The following is a 22,280-nucleotide window of genomic DNA, read 5'->3' as shown; positions in this document are numbered from 1 at the left end:
CTTCTGTGTCTCCCTCTCTCTCTGCCCCTCCCCCGTTCATGCTCTGTCTCTCTCTGTCCCAAAAATAAATAAACGTTGAAAAAAAAAAAAAAAAAAAAAGAGTCACATGCTCAAAATGACTGAGTCACCCAGGTGGCCCTTCACATTGCTGAGTTGTAAGAGTTCTTTATATATTCTGGAAACTAGAGATTTATCAGATATATGTAATTTACAAATTTTTCTCCCATTCTGTAGATTGTCTTTCTACTCCTTGATTTTAATTTTGATGATGTCTGATTTATCTATTTTTCATTTTGTTGCTTGCTTTTTTTCATGTCATATCTAAAAAACTATTGCCTAATACAAGGCCATGCAGATTTTCATCTATGTTTCCCTACAAGAATTTTATACTTTTAGCCTTATATTTGATCTTTGATCCACACAGAGTTTATCTGTATATGGCATGAGGTAGGGGTCCAAACTCTTTCTTTGGCATGTGGCTATCCAGCTGCCCTTCCTTTTCCTAATGAATGGCCTTTGCATTCTTATCAAAATTAGTTGACTGTAAATCACAATGCTCTTTTAAATACCTAGGTAATATTTCAATCCTATCAAATGGTCTTTTCATTTTAAGATACTAAATACACTAAGTCATTTTCAGGTTTAATAAAAACAATTTTGAGGGTTTTGTTATGGGAATCAGAATGTTACTGTTTTCTGAATAAATAAAAGAATGGTAATTTTTTTTGGCATTCCACTCAGGAAGTTTGTTTCTACTGCCACCTCTGATAGATATAAAGGACAAAATACTGTTAGGATAACTAACACTGCCAGGATCTCTGACATGCCATAGACACTACAGAAAAATAAATAATATTAACACACAAAGTATCACTTTGAGTACTTTGGACACCATATCATTCAAAGAAGGATTTAAGGCAGCTTATAAAAATACGAGCAAGATAAAAATAAGTATACAAGAAGCGAAAGAAAACAAGGATAGGCAGCTATAGAGACTATAATATACTGTAATATGCTAATGCAGAAATTAGAGGTTTTAAGTAACTAAGTGACTAAGTTACCTATCACTGTCTTAAAAACCTGCATATCATAACAAATTGTCAACATACAACACATTTATATTTTAAAATCTGAGACAAACAGGAGCCTTGAATTGGGAATCCATCTAGTTTCTTATTTTGTTCTATCATTGAATAAGTCTGTGACCTGAGTTCAGGGCAACTAAATCTTTTATTTTTTTTTTTTTAGGTTTTATTTATTTTGAGAGCGAGAGAGAGCAAGAGAGAGAGAGAGAGCATGCACACAAATGGAGGAGGGGCAGAGAGAGGGAGAGAATCTTAAGCAGGTCCTATGCTGTCAGCACATAGCCCTAAAATTTATAGGGCTTGAACTCACAAACTGTGCGCAAGATCATGACCTGAGCTGAAATCAAGAGTTGGTTGCTTAACCGACTGAGCCACCCAGGAGCAAATCTTTCTGAACCCAAGTTTATTTCTCTCCAATACAAAAAAAGATGTTTGGACTTGATGTCTAAGAAACTTATTTGTTCTACAGTTCTTGAGTCTGTGAGTCTAAAAATGCAGGTCTGCTCCATCAAGAAGGTGCATTCTTGTCTTTAAAAATGTAAATGCAGTACTAAAAATAGCTGCATCATATGCAAGTAAATAGTGTGGAGGCTTTACTTCAGGTCCTTGAATTAGATCACACAAATGTCACTAAGAAGAGTTACTGAGTAAATTCCACATGGATGCATCCTATTTTCTGAAATAAGAATGTGTGGTGGAGAGATACAATTCAGGTCAATACAACTAAATAAATGATACATTTAATTTCTATCTCACAACCAAGAAGAGAATTGGGTGTTAGATCAGTGACACTGACCACAGAAAAAGTCGCTGGGACCCAACTAATTAAATCGGACAGATTTCAAATATTAACACCCTGAACTTTAAAGCCACTTGTTCCTCAATTTTTTTTAAAGCATTTGTTAAGTGTAAAATTAATTTCACAATTTAAGAGGCAGTCACATTTCAATTACATTTTGGTATGCCTTCTGCAAAACTTGCCAGGCTCCAGGGAAATGGTTTTATTTATAGTAAACATGCTCAAACGCAAATCTCATCACCTAAACCCAGGAGATCCAAGCTAGAGCAACCTCTGCCTTGGAAACATTCTTACAGTTATGGTTTTTCTCTTTTTTTTTTTCTTAATTTTTTTTTACATTTATTTATTTTTGAGAGACAGAGAGAGACAGAGCACAAGTGGGGGAGGGGCAGAGAGAGAAGGAGATACAGAAGCCGAAGCAGGCTCCAGGCTCCGAGCTGTCAGCACAGAGCCCGACTCCAACTCACGAGCCGCGAGATCATGACCTGAACTGAAGTCGGACGCTCAACCAACTGAGCCATCCAGGCGCCCCTGGTTTTTCTCTCTGAAGTGTATTTTTAGGAAAGCCATCCATGGTCTGGTTTGCTGGCTCCCCTCCATTCTATGAGGAAAAGATTAAGTCACTGATGCCCTAGAATGCATCTGGGCAAGGAGAAGGCAAAGCACCCCTACTCACTCAGGGCAATCCCCTGAAGCTAGGATAGTCCCTACCCACCCACATCTGCCCCTCTGGCAGTAGTTCCTTTTTTCCCCTGGGTGGTTCCTGTGAGAAGGAAAATGAAGGACAGCAAGTTCCTGTTCTGCCTCCTGGGTCCAGTGTGTGCCCACTAGGAGGAGGCACCAAGAAAATCCCTGGGCAGCAGGCTGCTTCCTCTTTCATGAATCCCTTGGTTCAATAATGAAACTGTTCAATAATAAAGAGGTAGCCTACGTAAGGGAGATAATTTTATCTTTCCTTGGAAAAGTTTCCAAGCTCCAACAAAAGTTTGCCAACTGCTAGGGTCAAACTTAGATTTTAATAAAATATATCCCATTACTATTCAGTTCAATTAAAAAAAAAGTTTACTTATTAGCAAGGGGCTTCAGAGAGTACCACATTAGAGTTGTGTTCCTTTTACAAAGTTTTTCCACCAATTCTTTATTTCCTATTATTCACATTGCCATTTGACTGATTAAGAGCTCAGAGACATTAAATGACTTGCCTAGAGCTACAAAGCTGTAAGTGTGCGAACTGGGAATAAAGATTTGAAACTCTTAGTTCAAGAACTGTTTATTAAAGGCAACTGCAAAGTATTCTCCCAGGGTGCCATGGTGGATATGTTCATTTGATGAAACATTGCCAAGGAGGAGCAAAGCCTGTACTGGGCACCACTCACACAGTGAGAACAAAACATACACAAAACCTATCCTCACGACGACATCATTAGCTGTAACTTAAAGTGCGTGTGCACACGCACGCACACGCGCGCACACACACACACTCCCTGAGGTATCTAAAGGCCACAAAATTTGGAGAGGAAAGTGGTCACATCTATTTTTGAGGTTTAGGAAAGGCTTTGAGAGGTAGGTAACATTTGCACAGGCTTTTGAATTATGGATAGGCATGACCTCACCCATTCCTTTTATTTGATTATCAAACAGCAGTCGTCCTTTCTAAAGTGGGTTCCCAAGGGCTATAAAGAGGTTTTTAGTGTTAGGTAATATTTATTCTTCACTAAAAAAGGCTAGGATAACAAGCATTTCTTTGTGCAATGTTCAGCTTGATTTTTCTGATCATAACAACTCTGCAAACCTGAGATAATTCTTCAGTATAACGATGGTTACTTACAGAAAGGGTTGATTAGGCTAGTGCTCTTCCCATGATACTTGAAAAGAAGTAACAGTGGGAACGAAATAAAAGGCAAGTCCTGTACCTTCACTGGACCTCAATTTTCCCTGCTTTTAAAATGAAGGAGCTAAACGATTTAATCTCCTTCAACTTTATGATTATATAGCATTTCCAAGCAAAAAGAGTACAGAAGCGATTGCTTGGCAAGTACAGTGATATATTTTTCCTCATATGATATAGATTTAAAAGAAGTATTCATTTTGTTTTAATTTTTATTATAAACTAGGCCTCGGTTACAAACCAGCTGATATGGCATTTAATTTTAGGATGGCAAGAAGCATGGAGTCAAGTTACATAGGGTGTCCTGGAAGTAAAGAAATGATATGATACTGTGAAAGTATGTGATATAAAAAATGTGAAATAACACTGTAAAGACTACTTTTATTTACTTAATAACATTTAAGTATGCCCTCCTAACATTGTACCGGATAGAAGGAAGAAAGTAAAGGTTCTGGATTCAGATGGCAGATCTGCAATTTTCTAGCCATTTACTTAGCTTCTTTGTGTATTAGTTTTCTTATGATACACAGTTTGTAGTGTTACTGTGCAGATTAAATATGAAGTATGTATCTTATCTGTTCCTCAACATCTGTTCTCTTCTCTAGTATTCCTGACTTATAGCTGGTATGGTCATGTGACTATGTTATGGTCATTGGCAAAAAAGTGCAACTTCCAAAAGGAGCTCTTCTCCTCACTTTTTTTTTCCCTTCCCCAACTGGTCGGGATGTTGTGGTTAGTCACCTAGAACACCATGGTGAGGACAACACTTCATAAGGCTGGAACAACAAGAATGAAGATGTCTATGTCCTTGATACCGGACTTGATGCCAGATCAGCCCTGGACATCTTATACTTTAAATTGTAGTATGTAGAAGAAATAAAATTTCTGTCTTATTTAAGCCACTGTCTTTGAGGGTCCCTTAAGAGAGGAGGTGAGCTGTATGTTAACTGGTACAACAGTCAACACTAGTTCAGTGCTGAATGCATCGTACATGTTCCTTTTTTCCATGGGAAAGAGACAAAGTCATCGTCTTTGCCTTTTTCTCTAATTAGAGCTTGTAATTTAGTAAGGCAGGCAGGCATGAAAATGATTAACCACACTAGCAGGCCAATTATAAATGTGTAAAAAGGTATGATCATATCATATCTTGATAAGGGTCTGGGAAGCACAGGTGGAAACATTTGTGGGAATTCACCCAACAGTTCACTGAAGATTTATTGCATGTAAGTTTTACCTCAAAAGAAGAAAAAAGAACTGCTAAATAAAAGGTGTAAGCAGGATAACAGCTCAAGAGGAAGAACAATTAAAATGAGAGGGATTGTGGAAAGCTTCACACAGGATCTGACACATGAGGATTTCAACTAGTGGAGAATTGAGAGGGAGGAAAGAATATTCACTCTGAAAGAGCAGAGGAATTGAGAAGCCACTAGTATAGTGCATTTAGGGACTGTAGGTATTTTATTTATGAAGTCTAGGATGTGTACAGAGAAGAAGGAGAGGTGAGGGTGTTAAGACAGAAGTCAAGGCTACCAGGTATGATTGTGCTGCACTGTAAAAGCCCTAGGGGATTCATGCAGACCATAATTGGAACCCCCTAGAGTTATAGAGTGTGCTAACAGCATTAACTACATGCAGCAGACTCAGTTATGGCCGGATTGCAGTGGACCCTGAATGTTACTATAAGAAATTTAGGTTTTAACCTGCTGACATTAAGAAGTAATGGAGGACTAGGGTGCCTGGGTGGCTCAGTTGGTCGAATGTCCAACTTTGACTCCGGTCATGATCTCACAGTTCATGAGTTCAAGCCCTGCATTCAGCTCTCTACTGACAGCACGGAGCTGCTGTGGATTCTCTGTCTCCCTCTCTCTCTACCCTTCCCCTGGTCATGCTCTCTCTCTCAAAAATAAATAAACGTTAGAAAAAAATTTTATAAAAAAAAGAAGTAATGGAGGATTTTCAAGCAGGAGATGAACACATTTTAGAAAGGTAAACTGGATACACTGTGGAATACAAACCTGGAGACAAAGTGAGGATATCTATAGGAAGCTACTGCTGTATTCTGGGTGAAAGATGGGCTTGAACTAGAGCAGGGGAAATGAAAGATGAGTGGATTCAAGAGACATTTCAAAGTCAGAATCAACAGGATTTGTTGGCCAAATGGATGTCCACAATACACAGGAATGCAGCATTCAGGTCCCTGCAATTCTAAATCAGCTGGGCTGGGATGGGAATATGCATTTCAATAAGCAAAGCAACCCAGGTGACTTTGTTGAAGATGGTTCATCAGCGATATTTTTCAAAATACCAGGACTTTTGAAAGTCCTCTGATACTGGTAAGTCCTTTGACAGTCAACCAAGCCCAAATCTTTTTACCAAAAACAAACAAACAAACAAAACCCTACATTTTTGTAAAGAAAATAATGGAAAGAGAAAGAAGCAATACCCATTATTGTATCATTTCATGTCACAAAATGTACACTCTTTTCCTTCCAAATATAAAGCAAAAAAGATAGGACCACTTATTATCTGGACAAGGTCATGTCAGAAGGTAAATAAACTAGGGAATGCATAAAATAGTAAGGCATTTTAGCAGAAGTCTGTTATCTTATACAAAGGCAAATAGGTAGGAATGTTATCCAAAGGGTCCGTTAACCCTTACATGCTGTTGAGTAACAGGAAAAATAATTCTGTCTGATTGTGTGATCTTTTTTAAGTCTCCTCCCTTCTACTCTGCCAAATCTGTGACAATAAAGTAGCATTACTAATGATCTTTCACAAGAGTAGGATGGTTTGTACCTATCTTCTGGTGCTAACCAGAAGAGTCGGGAAAAAAAAAAATATTTTCAGTAATCTTAAAAAAGTCCCCCTACACAGACCACAATAATATAAGAGATGTCACAGGCTGCACAAGATTCATAAAAGGCAAAGTTGTTTTTGAAAAAGAAGTAGCTAAAATCTTATGAGTTAACAGATTAGGGACCCCTCCAGCATCTCTGAGTCATTTACTGTATCAGAACAAAATAAAACCACTATGAAAGGAAAGAGCTCTTCTATGAAGATAGTGAAACTTCAGGAGACAGGGGACCTTTTCACAAAAAGGCCTGTTTTCTCTTAAATCACAGTTTAAATTGCTGAGCAGTCATTTAGTGTTGAGAATATTACCAATGATAAATGGAAAAAGGCAAAAGCTTACATAATTATAAAGCTGTACTCTGTGCTCTTAACCACGGGCACAGGACTGCTCAGCTCTTCATAACCTTGTTTTTAATTTCCCTGAGGAACACCTAAAGGCTGCTGGGCAAATGTTTGCAAGTCACAACTTGTTTTATTAGAAGTAATTGTGAGAACTCCAATGGGAAAATAAATAAGGTTTCAGAGATTTCCAGATCTCTATTTCCAGTCATTCCCAAGACGTTTAGGGTGTGACTTTAAATGTATAATATGATAAAAGTTTAAAATCAGATACAATACCATGCAACACACTCTCTCACTCCAACTGTTGGATACTGCTGAAGACAAAACCCCCAAATCCCTGGATATCCTGACAAACCAACCTCTCACACCGGCATTTGTGCCCAAATTACCCAAGCCTCTACTCTCCTCAAGGCCAGTTTTTCTCAAATGTGAATATTCAGACCAAGTAACACTTGCTGTGCTATCCTACTGTGAGGAAACAAGAGCTTATTAAAAATTTTCACTTTTTTCACTTTCACTTCTTTTTGTATCTGGAAAAAAAAAAGATGCTATAAAATGCAGATTCCAAAGTTAATTTTTGACTGAGACAACATCTTGTGTAAAATATATTAATTTCTTTATTGAGACAATTTGAACATTATAGATCAAAATTAAAAAGCCTAGTCAACCAAAGATAAAATCAGATTTAGGAGTACAGAGTACAAACTTGTTGACAGGTAAGAGTAAACAAGTCATTTAACCTTTCTGTGGACCTCAGTTCCCTCATCTGCCCCAGTTTAGGATGTTTGGGGTAGAACATCCTGTAGGACATGGGTTAACAGAATCATCCAGGGTGATTTAAAAAAAAAACAAAACACATCAGTAAACACTGTCCAAGACCTCTTGGATAATTTGGGGGGCGGGGGAGAGGGGGAAAAGTGGATGTAAGACAAATTTAGGATCACTGCCACAGGGGGTCAATTCATAACTAGGAAAGCCCTGTATTCTGTATAAAACTGTACAAATACGCACCATGGCAGGGAAACAGACTTTTGATAAAGTGTCTTTGTGTTCCACAATGATCTGCTTTTTGAACTGTTTCAGAAGAAGCATATAGAATTTGGAAACAAAAATAGCAGTTGCTAAGGTAGAAGATGTTCTTTAAAAGAAAGAAAAAGAAAGAAAGAAAGAAGGAAAGAAAGAAAGAAAGAAAGAAAGAAAGAAAGAAAGAAAGAAAGAAAGAAAAAAGGTATTTTGATACTTTGGCAGATGGCCCACAGCAATAGCACTCTAATGTTAATCTTGGTTCTGTGAAAATTCCACAACTCATCAGTTTATATGACAAGTGTTTCCTCTTGGAAACACTATTAATGGAAGAGACTCCATTGATAGCATTTGCACTGAGGTTCATGTTGAGAGAGAAATTTGAGTGGGACCAAGTCTTCTCCCACCAAGCAGCAATGGCCCTTTCCACTCGATGCTCCCCCTACCAATACCCTAATCATTTCAATTCTATCTAAATTCTCAAACTATCTACAGATAGTTGAGAAAGGACATAGATCTCAATGACATGACTTCATTCCAAAAAGGCACACAGCCATGGACCAAAAAGACAATTTTAGATTTCTGTTTGAATGACAACAATTCCAACAATGAAGGAGGTATTTCCTCACAGAGAACATCAGGGATGGGGGTAAGGATCGATACCTACTGAGGTAATATTACTTGCCTCAGGTGCTTTATATAAAGTACCTTATTTTAATTTTTCTATTGCAGGATCACAAATTGCCTTCCCTTTCTACATAAGGATACTGAGCCTCAAATTTATGTAAGTTGACTAAGGTCAAAGAATTAGAAAATGGAAGACCCAGATAACTCCAGGTCTCTCCAATATGAAAGTCCAATCTCTAGCTCATTTTATTCTAATCTAGTTTTTATTTTTAACCACAGAGATACATATCTATATTTTAATGAGTCAAAGAGCTTCACAAGGCTTAAGAAAAACATTAAGTCCCTTGCTCTCTTCTTTCCCCTCCCCATTTCCTGCTTCACCTTGGCAACAATTTTCAGTTCTTTTGGTTCTTTCTGGTATTTATCTCTGTATCTCCAAACATGCTAATGTTGCTACTATTGACTTTTCAGTTTTACTTTTCTTCCCACTATGCAAAGTAAGGATTCAGCTCTTTTTAACCCCCCACTCCCTGGCCCTGACCTGCAACTTTATACTCTCCCCATTCTCCCAAAATAGTTATATCTTCTAAAAAGAGGATAGTTAGATAAACATTCAGCTTTTACTTTCTTATAACTATGCAATGTTATTCACTGGTAAGCCATACTATGACTCCTTTCCCTTCCCTGAAACACCTTTCCCTGAAAAAACTTTATATTACTTTATTTCCCATCATACTAATACAATCCATTCAGACACTTCAGTTACTCTACCATTTTCATCTTCTTAGAGGAACTCCCCTTGAGCTTTTTGACTTCAGTCTAGATTTGTTGATCTCTATGCCTGAAGGTAAACCTTCATCTCAAGACCTTCTTTCACCTTGATTTTGAGGATTCCCTTTGTTCATCTCTCTCTCTAGTTGAATCCCTCATTTTCAGTATCCCAAATTTTCATCTTTCTTGTTTTACTCATCCCATTTGGTGGACTAAACCCTCCAACAGCTTCCTGAGAAAGTGTTTGCAAAGAAAATTTTTTGAGACCTTGCATCACTGAAAATACCTTTACTCTACCCTCAGATTTAACTGATAGTTTGCCAGGTTAAAAATTCTAGGTTGGAAGCAATTTTTCCACAGTATTTTGAAAGCTTTGCTATGCTCTCTTCTAGCTTCCATTTGTTTTTGTTGAAGTCTAGAGCCATTTTGATTCCTGATCTTATACTTAACTCACCTGGAAGTTCATCCTTCAGTTCTGGGAAATTTTCTTCAAATATTTTTTGGCCAATTTCATTCTTTCTGTATTCCTTTGTGGGACTCCTCTATCAGGATGTTGATTCTTCTTAAGTGTTACTCTAATTCCTCCCACCCACCTTCTTTTTAAATGAACTTTTCTTACTTCATAGATAAAATATCTTAAGCTTGCTGTCTTTGGTAACCAATATTATTCTCTAAGTGACAGTTAACCAATCCTGAAGAAAATAAAATAGTAATCAAAGTGGTAGCGCTTCCAGAGCTCTACTGAGGCTGGGCGTATGTGAACCAAACAACATTCCACCACCAATTGCCCAGCTCAACCAGAATAACTTAACTTTGATTAGTTATATATTTTGGGATTTCAAGTTTGAAAAGAATCACCGGCTTATAGGCATCAGATTCCCACCGCCTCCACCCAGAATGATTTATAATGCTTTAATAAGGTCTATTTTTTGTGGAGTAGTAGAGACAATATGGGTGATTTGGAAGGTGGGAAAGGCCCCTCTGCTGGGTTTCCCCCACTGCTGAGACTATTCTACTTCTATGTAAGTGTTCTGCCAGGGTTCACACTTGTGGTAACAGGGCACTTCAAATCCAATGCAGTTTCGGGACAGGGGGAGGAAATCACCTTGAGTTACCTCTTCCACTCTGTCCTAGAAAAGAAAGTCGCCTGCTTTTCCAACCCTCTGAGGTACAAATAGTAATAAGCATTTACATTCTATTTCAGAAAAGTTGACACCTTAGCAAAAGAGATAAATAAATTAGTGAGAGATACACCCTGTCTTTTCTGTATTTTAGTTCTGTATTAGCCTCCTTACCCACAATTAGTATCAGAAACAAAAGTATGAGTCAATAACGGGAGAACATACCCTTAAATAAAAGGACATCCTCTGTCTTACATAGTTAGGGTAAAATTTTAAAGACACGCAAAAGTATGTGTGTTTTCCCTACTTGAAAAAGGGAAATGGATAAGAACTGTCACTCCTAACATTTAGTTATAATCATTTCCCACTTTTAAGAGAGTTCCCTAACATAAGCAGCCAATTTCCCAAAATGACAGTTTGCATTTGTAGTCTCACTTTCCAATATACCCATAGCACGCTGTACCTCAACTGTTAGTGTGTTACAGTCAGGCAGCTGAAATAATAGAAACTTAAATATCATTGAGCCAGCAGTGTTAGAATTTAGATTTTGTATTTTTTCCATAAGCTGGTGGTTAGCTAAATGCATCACGATAAACAAGGTAAGACAACTCCCTACTCATCAAACCAAAAGCTCCCCAGACCAGGTGTCCATTTTGCTGGATGTTAAAACTTGGTGAAACTTTTTGTGCTATCTTTTAAGAGTTGAAAGATTTCACAGCCAAAGACCACACCCGTGTATTTCAGCTTTGCTTTACTTCCTTTTTTTCTCCAGTAGTACTTCTTTCTCTCAGACTGTTTATCAAATTTTGTGAGTTGAAGTGTACAATCAGTGTAACACCAAAAGAAAACCGGACATGACATGTGGTATTCCACCCCAATGTGAACAGATTCATGGCACTGCTCAGTTAGCTTGCTCAGCTTCCTAAGGGGTATCCTCTCCTGCATTAGGGCCATGTTAAAATCTGGAAATGGTGGGTGGGGGTGAGGTTTATGCAGTTTAAAATGACTGTTTAATATTAAAAATCTGTTTTCTTAAGTCATATAAAGCAGTGCTCTGCAGAATATTCTTGGATGGGGGAACTACAAGAGAAAGAAGACTGTGTGGGAAAGAGGAGCAAATATGAAATGTCCTAGGATCTGTGAGATTTAAACATTAATCAAAAAGGAGATAAGGATTCTAAAAAACCAAGAAACATCAATATCAATGGAAAGACATTTCTAGTTTAGAGACAGCAAATATATGAAATCATGAAATTATATTATAGCAAATGCTACATAACAAATGGCCATGAACAGTAAATGCATTTAAATATCCCACAATAGTTGATTTTATTCAAGCAATTTGAAATATTTTCTTAAACAGATCTGAGTCCCTGGTTTCTGTCCTTTTAACAAGTCACTCTCCCTAGCAAATTACCTAGTTGTGTTTGTTCTGCTGTTCCAGAGAATAATTTTCTATAACTCATTCTACGCAAATGTTTCAAAGATTCTTATAACTTCAACTTCTTGAGTAACAATCAAAATGGAACTTACATTATTTTTCTTAGTCCACTCAATTCCCAGTTAGTGCCTTACTGAAATGACTTGAAAAGATAGACCTTGCGTTCACAATCTACTTTCAACACTTTTTTTTTTTTTTACAAAGCAAAACTGTTGGTAGTAAGTGAAAGCAACTTCAGATTACCACTGCTCAGTTTATTCTCAAAATTTAGTATTGATAATTACTATCAAAGAGAGTATCCCTGCGTAAAAGGAAGAAAACTCAGGTTACTATCAAGTTACTATACAGGACATCTCCCTTGTGAGATAAATGATTATCATTATTTACTTCCCAGACTCTTTTTCTTAAAAGAGTAAGTCCCTTAAATGTTTTTCTTGGTTGCACAACAATGCAAATGCATTAAACCCTACCAAACTGTACTTAAAAATAGTTATGATGGTAATTTCATGTAATATGTATCTTATCATAATTAAAAAAATGTTTTTATAGACTGGGGATTGAAAAACTATGACATATGTATTACACAGGTCTCAAAGGCTTGTTTTCAGTTTCAAAGAACCTAGTTCCAGTCCTTCTCAATGTTTTTGAACAGTGTCAAATATTGCACCTAGTTCAAAAGACTGTACACTAATTAGCCATCCACCCACAAGGCAGTTCATTTTATATTCTCTGCTAGCCTTTTTTGAAGATGACTTAGAATCTTGGTCTCAGACTATAAAGAGATTTTTGTTACCTATTCTAGATAATAGCCTCCTCTTTCCCTCTACCCATGACTGAAAACCACAGCAGCAAGCATAGAAGATTGGGGGGTGGGGGGTGGGGGGTGGGGACACGAGTAAAAGGGAATGGCAGCCACAACATAAATCCTACAGGAACCAGAAACCCAAACTTGTCTTGATATAATGAAACACAAACTAGGTGAAATTAAATAGTAATACAGATGTTTATAAGGTGTTAGAAAACAAAAAACCAAACAGTAGTTAACAGCTAATCAGTTAATGCATCACATCAGAACAGATAGAATAGTGAAGTTTTATATCACAGGCTATCTATTTTTATTTACCATTTACTTTTAGATAATGAGCACAATTTTAAAAAGCATGCAAAGTCTTTCGTTGTTATAAGGCACACTCCCAAATCATGTCAATAATTATTTTTTTCTAGATTGATACAAAGTCAGTTAAAATACTCAAATATGCAAGCATTCAGATAATGACTGCATCTCTCTGTAAACAGCACTTATGAGTGTCTTAAAGTCCTCCACAGTTTACAGATGTATACTGTTATATGACATTACCCGCCTAAGGTCATATTCTTGACAGTGATCAAAAAGTGTCTGGAATAATCATTTATAAAAGGTAATAACTCGGGGCGCCTGGTGGCTCAGTCGGTTGAGTGTCAGACTCTTGATCTGAGCTCAGGTCTTAATTGTAGGGGCAAGTGTTCAAGCCTCGCGTTGGATTCTGCACTGGGTGTGAAGCTTATTTAAAAAAAAAAAAAAAAGGTAATAACTCTACCAAAGAGTACAAAATACACTATTATCCACATATAAACAGTAAACTATTAGTCTAGAAAAAAGGTGGCCTTTGGTGGTTTGTACTTGTTAAAAGCCATCCCTGTTCTATGTGTGTGCACGTGTCACACACATATCTGGACTGTGTTAATAATTTTCACTTCATATTAACTAAGTACAGGCATGCTGAGCTTGTATGTTTTTTTCACCAACTCATTTTGAAACCCTCTTATGGGATTTGGCTACAGTAGCATGTAAGCTTGGTTATTACCTCTAAAGAAAGAAATTTCCCAACAAAATTGGGAAGCTAATGACAACAAAGTGAAACTGATGCTTTCCCAGTTGAGTGTCACTCCTGGTTTCCTTCAAGGCATAGAAGAACTTGCCCATGTAGAAGCAACACCCTTTACTTTCTTTATAGTATAACTGGAATAGAGGAAAGGACAGCAATACCTTTTATTATCAGCCTCAGCCTACCTATAGCATTTTCTCTGACCATGAAAAAAAAAAAAAAAGAGGTGGGGGAGAGAAAGGACTAGGATAAACACAGAATTTTTCTTTGTTCTCAACATATGGGTATTTTAGACTCTTTCATTTATTTGGATTTACTCTGAGGAGTTTCTGATTGTTAGCTTTTTTAAGTTCTGAGCCTTTTTCTGTGGATGTTGCTATTTTAAGAACAATAGTACTTTCAGGCCAAGATGGTTTCATGAGTTAATTCTTTCAGATCTTCAAAGAATAGAGCGCTCTTACGCTCTTTAAACTACTTCAGAGCAGAGAAAGAAGGAACTCTTCTCAGTTCTTTTTAGGAAACCATCATAACCCTGATATCAAACTCTAGCAAAGATAATACAGAAGAAGAGGACTATAGATGACACCCAATTACTGATTTTAAGTAAAAATGTTACCAAAAAGGAACCTATATGCTTAAATATTACACCATGATCAACTGTAAGGTTGGTTCACAAACTGGAAATCAACTAAAATAACCCATCATCCTAATAGGTCAAAGAAAAGCACACAATAGGTCACGACAGATGCCTAAAAGCCATATGACAAAACTCAACTTTCACTCCTGATAAAAATGTTTAGTTAAGTAGTAATGAGAAGACATCATCTTAACAACAAGAAATATACAGACCAAATGAACACTCAACATCTATTATTCAAAATTGCTCGCAATATGCTAGCCAATGTAAACACACACACACACACACACACACACACACACACACACACACACACCTTGGTCCAAAATCCACTCTTTCGAAAAATCCTAGTAAGCTAGAAATATTAAAGACACTTCCTTGATAAACAGAACTTATTGGAAATTAATAGTAAATGCCATATTTAATGATGACATGGTAAAAGTATCCAAAAACTAAGAAATAAGAAAAGGATGGCCAGAATCACTGTTATTACATATCACTAGGTTGGATTACATATCACTAGGCTGGAGAAACTAGCAATTCATTAAACCAAGAAAGAAAAAAAGTATAAAGAAAGATAAGACTATGTTTAAATGATTGTTTTCCTAGAAAATTCAAGGGGGACAATTTATTAAAACTAATAAATTTAGAAAATCGGCCAGACGTATAGTCACTCATCTACATACCAGCCACAAAGTATTAGTGAATATAATAGCTAAAACAGACCAAAGGATTATTTTAATGAAACATAAACAGTTTACTTTAAATTTTATGTCAAAATGAGTGCAATAATATTCAAGAAAATTTGAAAAAGATAAATGAAGAAGGACTTGCTGTAGGAATTACTTAAAAAATGCCAGAATCAAAGAGATTGGTATTTGTATAGGGAGAGACAAATAGAACAAAGCAACAGAATAATAATAATAATAATAATAATAATAATAAAAGACCCATGTAAATTTATTATACTAAGGTAGTATTTCTAGTCAGTAAGAATTGATTTTAACAAAGGAGTTCAGAAAAAAATGGCTAAATCCCTATCTTATATAATGTACAAAAATAATTTTCAGATGTTTTAAAGAGTAGAGCATAAAAAACTATAAAATAATTAACAGGCAATATAGGAAAATATTTTAATAATTTTTGAGTAGGAACTGCCTTAAGTGATAAAAAACAAAAACAAACCTGGGCATTTTAAACCAAAAGACTGACAGTTCTTGAAAATATCTGCCATATATTTCATTAAGGATTAATATATCTGTACTCTGGGGCGCCTGGGTGGCGCAGTCGGTTAAGCGTCCGACTTCAGCCAGGTCACGATCTCGCGGTCCGTGAGTTCGAGCCCCGCGTCGGGCTCTGGGCTGATGGCTCAGAGCCTGGAGCCTGTTTCCGATTCTGTGTCTCCCTCTCTCTCTGCCCCTCCCCTGTTCATGCTCTGTCTCTCTCTGTCCCAAAAATAAATAAACGTTGAAAAAAAAAAAGAAGAAAAAAAATATATCTGTACTCTAATCAAATACAGATAAATAATTTTGAATAATAATGGGAAAAATATAGGGACAAGCCACATTAAGAGATGGTTAACTATGTTATGGTACATGCTGATAGAGAAATACCATGCTGACATTAAGATAAAATAGAGCTATGCATGGCAAGACTTGCACCATATATTTTTTGGTCTGAAAACTCAGAAAACAGAATAGTTTTCTCACTTTCACAAGAGAACGAAATAACATGTTTTGTGCATGTAAGAGAGATGTAGACGGTCTTGGAGTACCTACGACTGGAGAAAGGCCTGAGAACGTTTCATTTTCTTTAGAAATTGTTGGCTTTATACATGGTTGTATCATTTTGGGGTTTTCCACCCCTTCCAAATGATGAGAAAATAATTTTTCAACAGAATACAGTACTTGCTTCTCTGCTACATTTGAAATGTGTATTCCAACCATGGTAAGCAGGAAAATCATTTTATTTTCCTACATTTTCATATCACTTCACTTCTGTTACTACCCTTTTTCCCTTAGGATAACTTGTCAAAAGCATCGGTGAGATAAATGACACTTTACATAGCAAGGCTGCTCTACTTTTGCTTGTTACAGTATAACAAGGGACACACCCACTCCTTGGTTTGAGTATCTTCCCCCTACGTTCTTCGCTTGACAAGCACAGCTTTTACACCTGTAACTCGTTGTTTCTGTTCACACGAGAGTGGAGACCCTAAGTAACGCCTGGTTCCCACTGCGGGTAGGGTATGCTTTTGCTTTTTCCGCCTCGCCCACCCATTCTCTCCGTCACCCTCGGGGAAGTTACCCCACTTCTCATTGACACGGCTATGATGACACCCCACAGGAAAGCAGAGAGCGGAATTATGCAACAACCTTGGGAAGAACAGAAAGACCTATTTAAAAGTTTTCGAAAGAATAACCACAATAATACTAGCTTCCGGAAGACAACCCTTGCCCCGAAAGGAGTCTGGAACACTCGTGCCGGGACCCACTGCTCACCCAGACATCGCAAGCCCTGCCTCCCCTGTCTCCCGGCGAAAGGTCAAAACGGCGCGAGCGCTGGACGCGGAGCTGGGCAGGATCCCTCCCCACGGAGCGTCACGGCGGGGACAGCGTTGCAGCGCTGACGTCGCGCGCCCGGAAAACCCCTCCCGGGTCCGCTCTGGGACGTACACCCGGGTGGTTTCTCTCGCACAACGTCCCTCTCCACTCTTGAGAGCTGGTTGTCTCCGCAGCTCTTCGGCTTCTTTCCCTGCGGCACCAGTACTACCAGCGCACCGCCCTCGCTCACACACACAAGTTCCCCGCCATTGTGTTCGACGGGTTCCGAAAGACGAACTCGCTCTCGAAGTTTCTTACTCACAGTTCAGGGATTCTGCGCCCGGGATCCGCGGCGCCCGGCCGAGTGGATCGACCGGAAGTTGCTTTCCGTTCCTGTTCAGACGGCAGCGCCTGCGCGCGGAGCTTTTAACCCTTCACCCTCCACCCGGCCAGGCCGAACCAGACCCCTCTCGCCCCACCCACACTCGCCCCGCCCGTCCAAGCCCCGCCCGTCCAAGCCCCGCCCCGTCCCGTCTCACCGGGGAAAGGAAAAAGGACGGCAGCCAAAAACCATCAATGTCAAGGTTAAAGGTCACCTGCCGGCCTTGGTTAGAATTTTTCCTAAAGAGAAAATAACCAGGTTTAACATCACCCTGTAAGTGGGTTAGCACACACAAGAATCATCTGACAGACTTGTTAAAGACGTAGATTTACCAATTCACCCCTAGAGATCTTAGAGTTCAGAGCGAACTGGGTTGTGGGCGTAAGCCTGGAACCTGCATTTTTGTCGAATCCTCATGTGAATGTGATTAAGGTGGTTAAGGTCCACACTGAGAAGCACTACACACACACACACACACACACACACACACACACCCATTTGGCTTTTTCCCAACTGTAACACCTTTCACTAAATATACTTGCTAAAGTTGAATAGTTGGTAAATACAAGCAGAACTTCATAGAAAATTCTCATGAATTAAGACTTCCCCATTATTCCATTTCCTCGGCATGCCTGAATATTCTCCAAGATAGAAATTTTAGACATTACATCTAGAAATGTTGGAACTCCCAGTTTTAGCTCTGATACCTACTGGTTCAGGCAAGTTGCTTAACCTAATGAACCTTAATTTCTTATCTGACAAATGGAGACAGTGATAACCTACTTCGCTGGATGAATGGTCAATCCAATAATGTAAGCAAAAGCACATGGTAAATTTTAGAATGTTCTGCAAATGAAGGATATTGTCCTGACAGCCTCATGTCAGGCTGGCTTCTTGCCACCATCAAGGTTTTCCCTGGGATTCTTTGCATGAAACTACTGCACATGTGGAAGCTTCCTGACAGCATTGAAGTCTAGGACTTTCCACATTGACTGGAGCATAATTGCATCTGACTGAATGCATATAGCATTGTCAGAAGCTTCCATATTAATTACCTATTTATTTATTTAATTTAAAAAATATTTTTATTATATAAATATTTATTTTTGAGAGAGAGAGAGAGACAGAGCATGAGCGGGGGAGGGGCAGAGAGAGAGGGAGACAACAGAATCTGAAGCAGGCTCCAGGCTCCTATCAGCACACAGCCCGACACAGGGTTCGAACCCACGTACTGAAAGATCATGACCTGAGCCAAAGTTGGGTGCGTAATCGACTGACCCATCCAGGTGCCCCTAAAAATATTTTTAGAACTCTCACTGCTTTTGTACATATCTTACATGGGTTGATGCTGTTTGAAAAAGACCTCATCACCAAGCACAAGCATACTAAGGACATTGAAGTAACAGTTTGATAGGATTAAAATGAGCAGGAGTGGCTCGGTGGGATGAGCATCTTACTCTAGATTTCAGCTCAGGTCATGATCCCAGGGTCGTGGGATAGGGCCCTGCATTGGGCTCTGTGCTGACAATGTCAAGCCTGCTTGAGATTCTCTCTCTCTCTCTCTCTCTCTCTCTCCCCCCCTCCCCTGCTGACACTCTTTCTCTCCCTCTCAAAATAAATAAATACAAATTAAAAACGAATAAATAAATAAAATGACTGTGAATACTATAGGCTGTTATCAGGTACAGCCTGCTCTAGAACATAGGTTCTCTATCCATAGACTTGGCAAAATCTTCTGCAATTGAGAACTTTCTTGTCCTAGGGATCTTGGCCAAGCCATGCCTGAACAGGTCTTCAGTCAGTGATTCTTTCTTCATTCTGAAGATTCAAGCCCAGCCCTGGAACTCTTGAGCTCCCTTTTTTCTGGTCACATGGTCCCATATAACTTAGAAGGTGGTATCTTCTCATGGGAACTCAGCATCTTGCTCCCTGGGATTGTAGTTTTTCTTTGTTAGAGCAGGAGGATCAGGTTCTGGTTGCCTCACTTTCTTCTTACACTTCTGAGCCATGGTTATTTGCATTACTTTCCTTAAGCCTGCAAGTCCGAGGGTTTAAAAGCCTGCCAAGTTGCCGTGCATTTTTAAATATTGAGCTTACTTTTAAAAGTTAAAGCCAAAATATATTGCAAAAAACATTTAAACAAACAGAAACATCTTGTATATAACATTGTGATCAGTTGAAAAGTTTCTGTAGTAAGTAGTAATTGAGTTAAACATGACAGTAAAACACTGTTTTTTTAAAGAATTTATTTTTTATGGCAGTTTTGGGTTTATAGCAAAATTGAGTGGAAAGTACAATATATGCATAAGCCTCTTCCATTATCAACATCTCCCACCAAGTGGTACATTTGTCACAACTAATGAGTCTACATCAACGTAATATTATCATCCAAAGTCCATAGTTTATTTTAGGGGTCAGTCTTCATGTTGTACATTCTATGAGTTTGGACAGATAGATAATGACATGTATCCATCATTATAGTATCATACTATAGTAGAGTAGTTTCACTGCCCTAAAAATCCTCTGTGCTCCACCTATTCATCCATTCCACCCCCAGTCCCAGGCAACCACTAATCTTTTTACTGTCTCCATAGTTTTGCCTTTTCTACAATGTCATATGGTTGGAATAAAAAGGTACGTACGTAGCCTTTTCAGATGGACTCCTTTCACTTAGTAATAAACATTTCAGTTTCTTCCATGTCTTTTCATGGATTGGCTGTTTATTTCTTTTTAGCACTGAATAGTATTACATTGCTTGGGCGTGCCAGGTTATTTATCCAATAACCTACTGAAGGACATCTTGGTTGCTTTCAATTTTTGGTGATTACAAATAAAGCTGGTATAACATAAGTGTGCAGGTTTTTGTGTGGATATAAGTTTTCAACGCCTTTAGGTTAATACAAAGGAGTGGAATTGCTGGATCATATACATTTTTAGTATGTTTTTAAAAAATGTTTACTTACTTATGGGGGGGGGCAGAGAGAGAGGGAGAGAGAGAATCCCAAGCAGGCTCCATGCTGTCAGCACAGAGCCCAACCAGTGGCTCGGTCTCAAGAACCATGAGATCATGACCTCAGCTGAAACCAAGAGTAGGACGCTTGACCAACTGAGCCACCCAGGCACCCTTAGTATGTTTAGTTTTGTTGGAAGCTATCAAACTATGTTCCAAAGTGACTGGACCACCAGCAATGTATGCCCACCAGCAATGAATGAGAGTTCCTGTTGCTCCACATCCCTGTCAGCATTTCATGTTGTCAGTGTTCTGGATTTCAGCCATTCTAACAAGCATGTAGTATATCTCACTGTGTTTTAATTTTCACTTCCTTGATGACATATGATGTGGAGCATCTTTTCATATGCTTATTTGCCATCCATCTTCTCTGGTGAGATATCTGTTAGGGTCTTTGACCCATTTAAAAATTGGGTTTTTATAAGCCATACAGAGAAAGACAGATACCATATGTTTTCACTCTTATGTGGATCCTGAGAAACTTAACAGAAACCCATGGGGGAGGGGAAGGAAAAAAAAAAAGAGGTTAGAGTGGGAGAGAGCCAAAGCATAAGAGACTCTTAAAAACTGAGAACAAACTGAGGGTTGATGGGGGGTGGGAGGGAGGGGAGGGTGGGTGATGGGTATTGAGGAGGGCACCTTTTGGGATGAGCACTGGGTGTTGTATGGAAACCAATTTCACAATAAATTTCATATATTGAAAAAATAAAAATAAAATAAAATAAAATAATATAAAATTTGGGTTTTTAGTTTTCTTGTTGTTGAACTTAGAGTTCTTTGTGTATTTTGTCTAACAGTCCTTTATCAGATGTATCTTTTGCAAGCATTTTCTCCCAGTCTGTGGCTTGTGTTTTTATTCTCTTCACATTATCTTTTGCAGAGCAGAAATTTTTAATTTTAATTTTAATTTTAATTTTAATTTTAATTTTAATGAAGTTTTAGTAAATTGAAAGAGCTGCTTGGTGACTTCTAATTGAAATGATGGAATGTAATAATACACCTAGAATGCATAAGCATTTTGAACGTGGAGATGCTAAAAAATTTGAATAAGGAAGAAAAAATTAAACATACACATTTCTTAAATATACTTTTTCCTCTCTTTTCAATTCCATGATATTGTAGTCATAAAGAGAAATGGCTACATATTTCTCCAGTGTGTGAAACATGCATGTATGCTGGGATAGATAGAGGAATTTCATGCTAAAACAGTTTCAAACATTTTCCTTTTTCTATAATGATGATTAATTTTTTAGAATTGACATACAGTATGTTTTACTGAGGTTAAGACTTGGGTTGAGACATTTATTTGAGGATTAATCCTTTAAAAGGATGACATAATTTCCCTACAATTTTCCTTTATTCATATTATGTTTATATACCTTAGGTTAGCAAGCAGGACTTTGAGGTGGAGTGGGATGAAAATGAGAACTGAAAAAAAGGGGGGCACCTGGGTGGCTCAGCAGGGTAAGGACCTGACTCTTGATATCAGCTCAGGGCATGATGTCATGGTTCATGAGTTTGAGTCCCACTCTCTGCCCTCTGTCTCCCTCTCTCTCTGCCCCTCTCCTGCTCTCTCTCTCTCTCTCTCTATCAAAAATAAGTAAATAAAATTTAAAAAAAGGAAAATGAGAACTGCATACTCATTGAATATATTTTACGTTCTATTTTCAAACTGCTTAATATTTTATTGATAGTTCTGAATATAAATCTAGGGAAAAGGAAAGCTGCCAGTATAAACACCTACTACAACTTGGAATGCCAGGTATGCATCAATGATCTCAGCCAAATCTTTGATGTGAAATATCACTATTAATAGAATCTGGTTGACTTCTGATTTAGGATGACATCTGGACTAGCTGTTTGTGCCTTAGACTCTAAATTAAATTACTAAAG

The 22,280-nt window shown here is 38.1% G+C and overlaps 1 protein-coding gene across 3 annotated transcripts in view; it reads right to left on the bottom strand.

Moving 5' to 3' along the window:
* TANK (TRAF family member associated NFKB activator) overlaps positions 1-22,280 on the bottom strand; it is a 94,342-nt gene that overhangs the window by 61,641 nt on the left and 10,421 nt on the right. The window contains exon 1 of one of the 3 annotated variants that reach the window (XM_045479994.1): positions 17,318-17,446. The exons of 1 other annotated variant lie outside the window; for it this stretch is intronic. Coding sequence is in view for 1 of the 2 variants with exons in the window: in XM_045479993.1 (XP_045335949.1) it covers positions 16,954-16,961 (8 nt within the window). In the remaining variant the exon portion in view is untranslated. Of the gene's footprint in view, positions 1-16,953; positions 17,283-17,317; positions 17,447-22,280 lie in introns of those variants that run through there. One more of the 3 variants, XM_045479993.1, reaches the window with a different exon arrangement.

This window comes from Leopardus geoffroyi, chromosome C1 (genome assembly GCF_018350155.1).
Source record: "Leopardus geoffroyi isolate Oge1 chromosome C1, O.geoffroyi_Oge1_pat1.0, whole genome shotgun sequence".
Taxonomy (NCBI): domain Eukaryota; kingdom Metazoa; phylum Chordata; class Mammalia; order Carnivora; family Felidae; genus Leopardus; species Leopardus geoffroyi.
The sequence above is the reverse complement of the archived record's forward strand: the minus strand, read 5'-3'. Positions and strand labels throughout refer to the sequence as shown.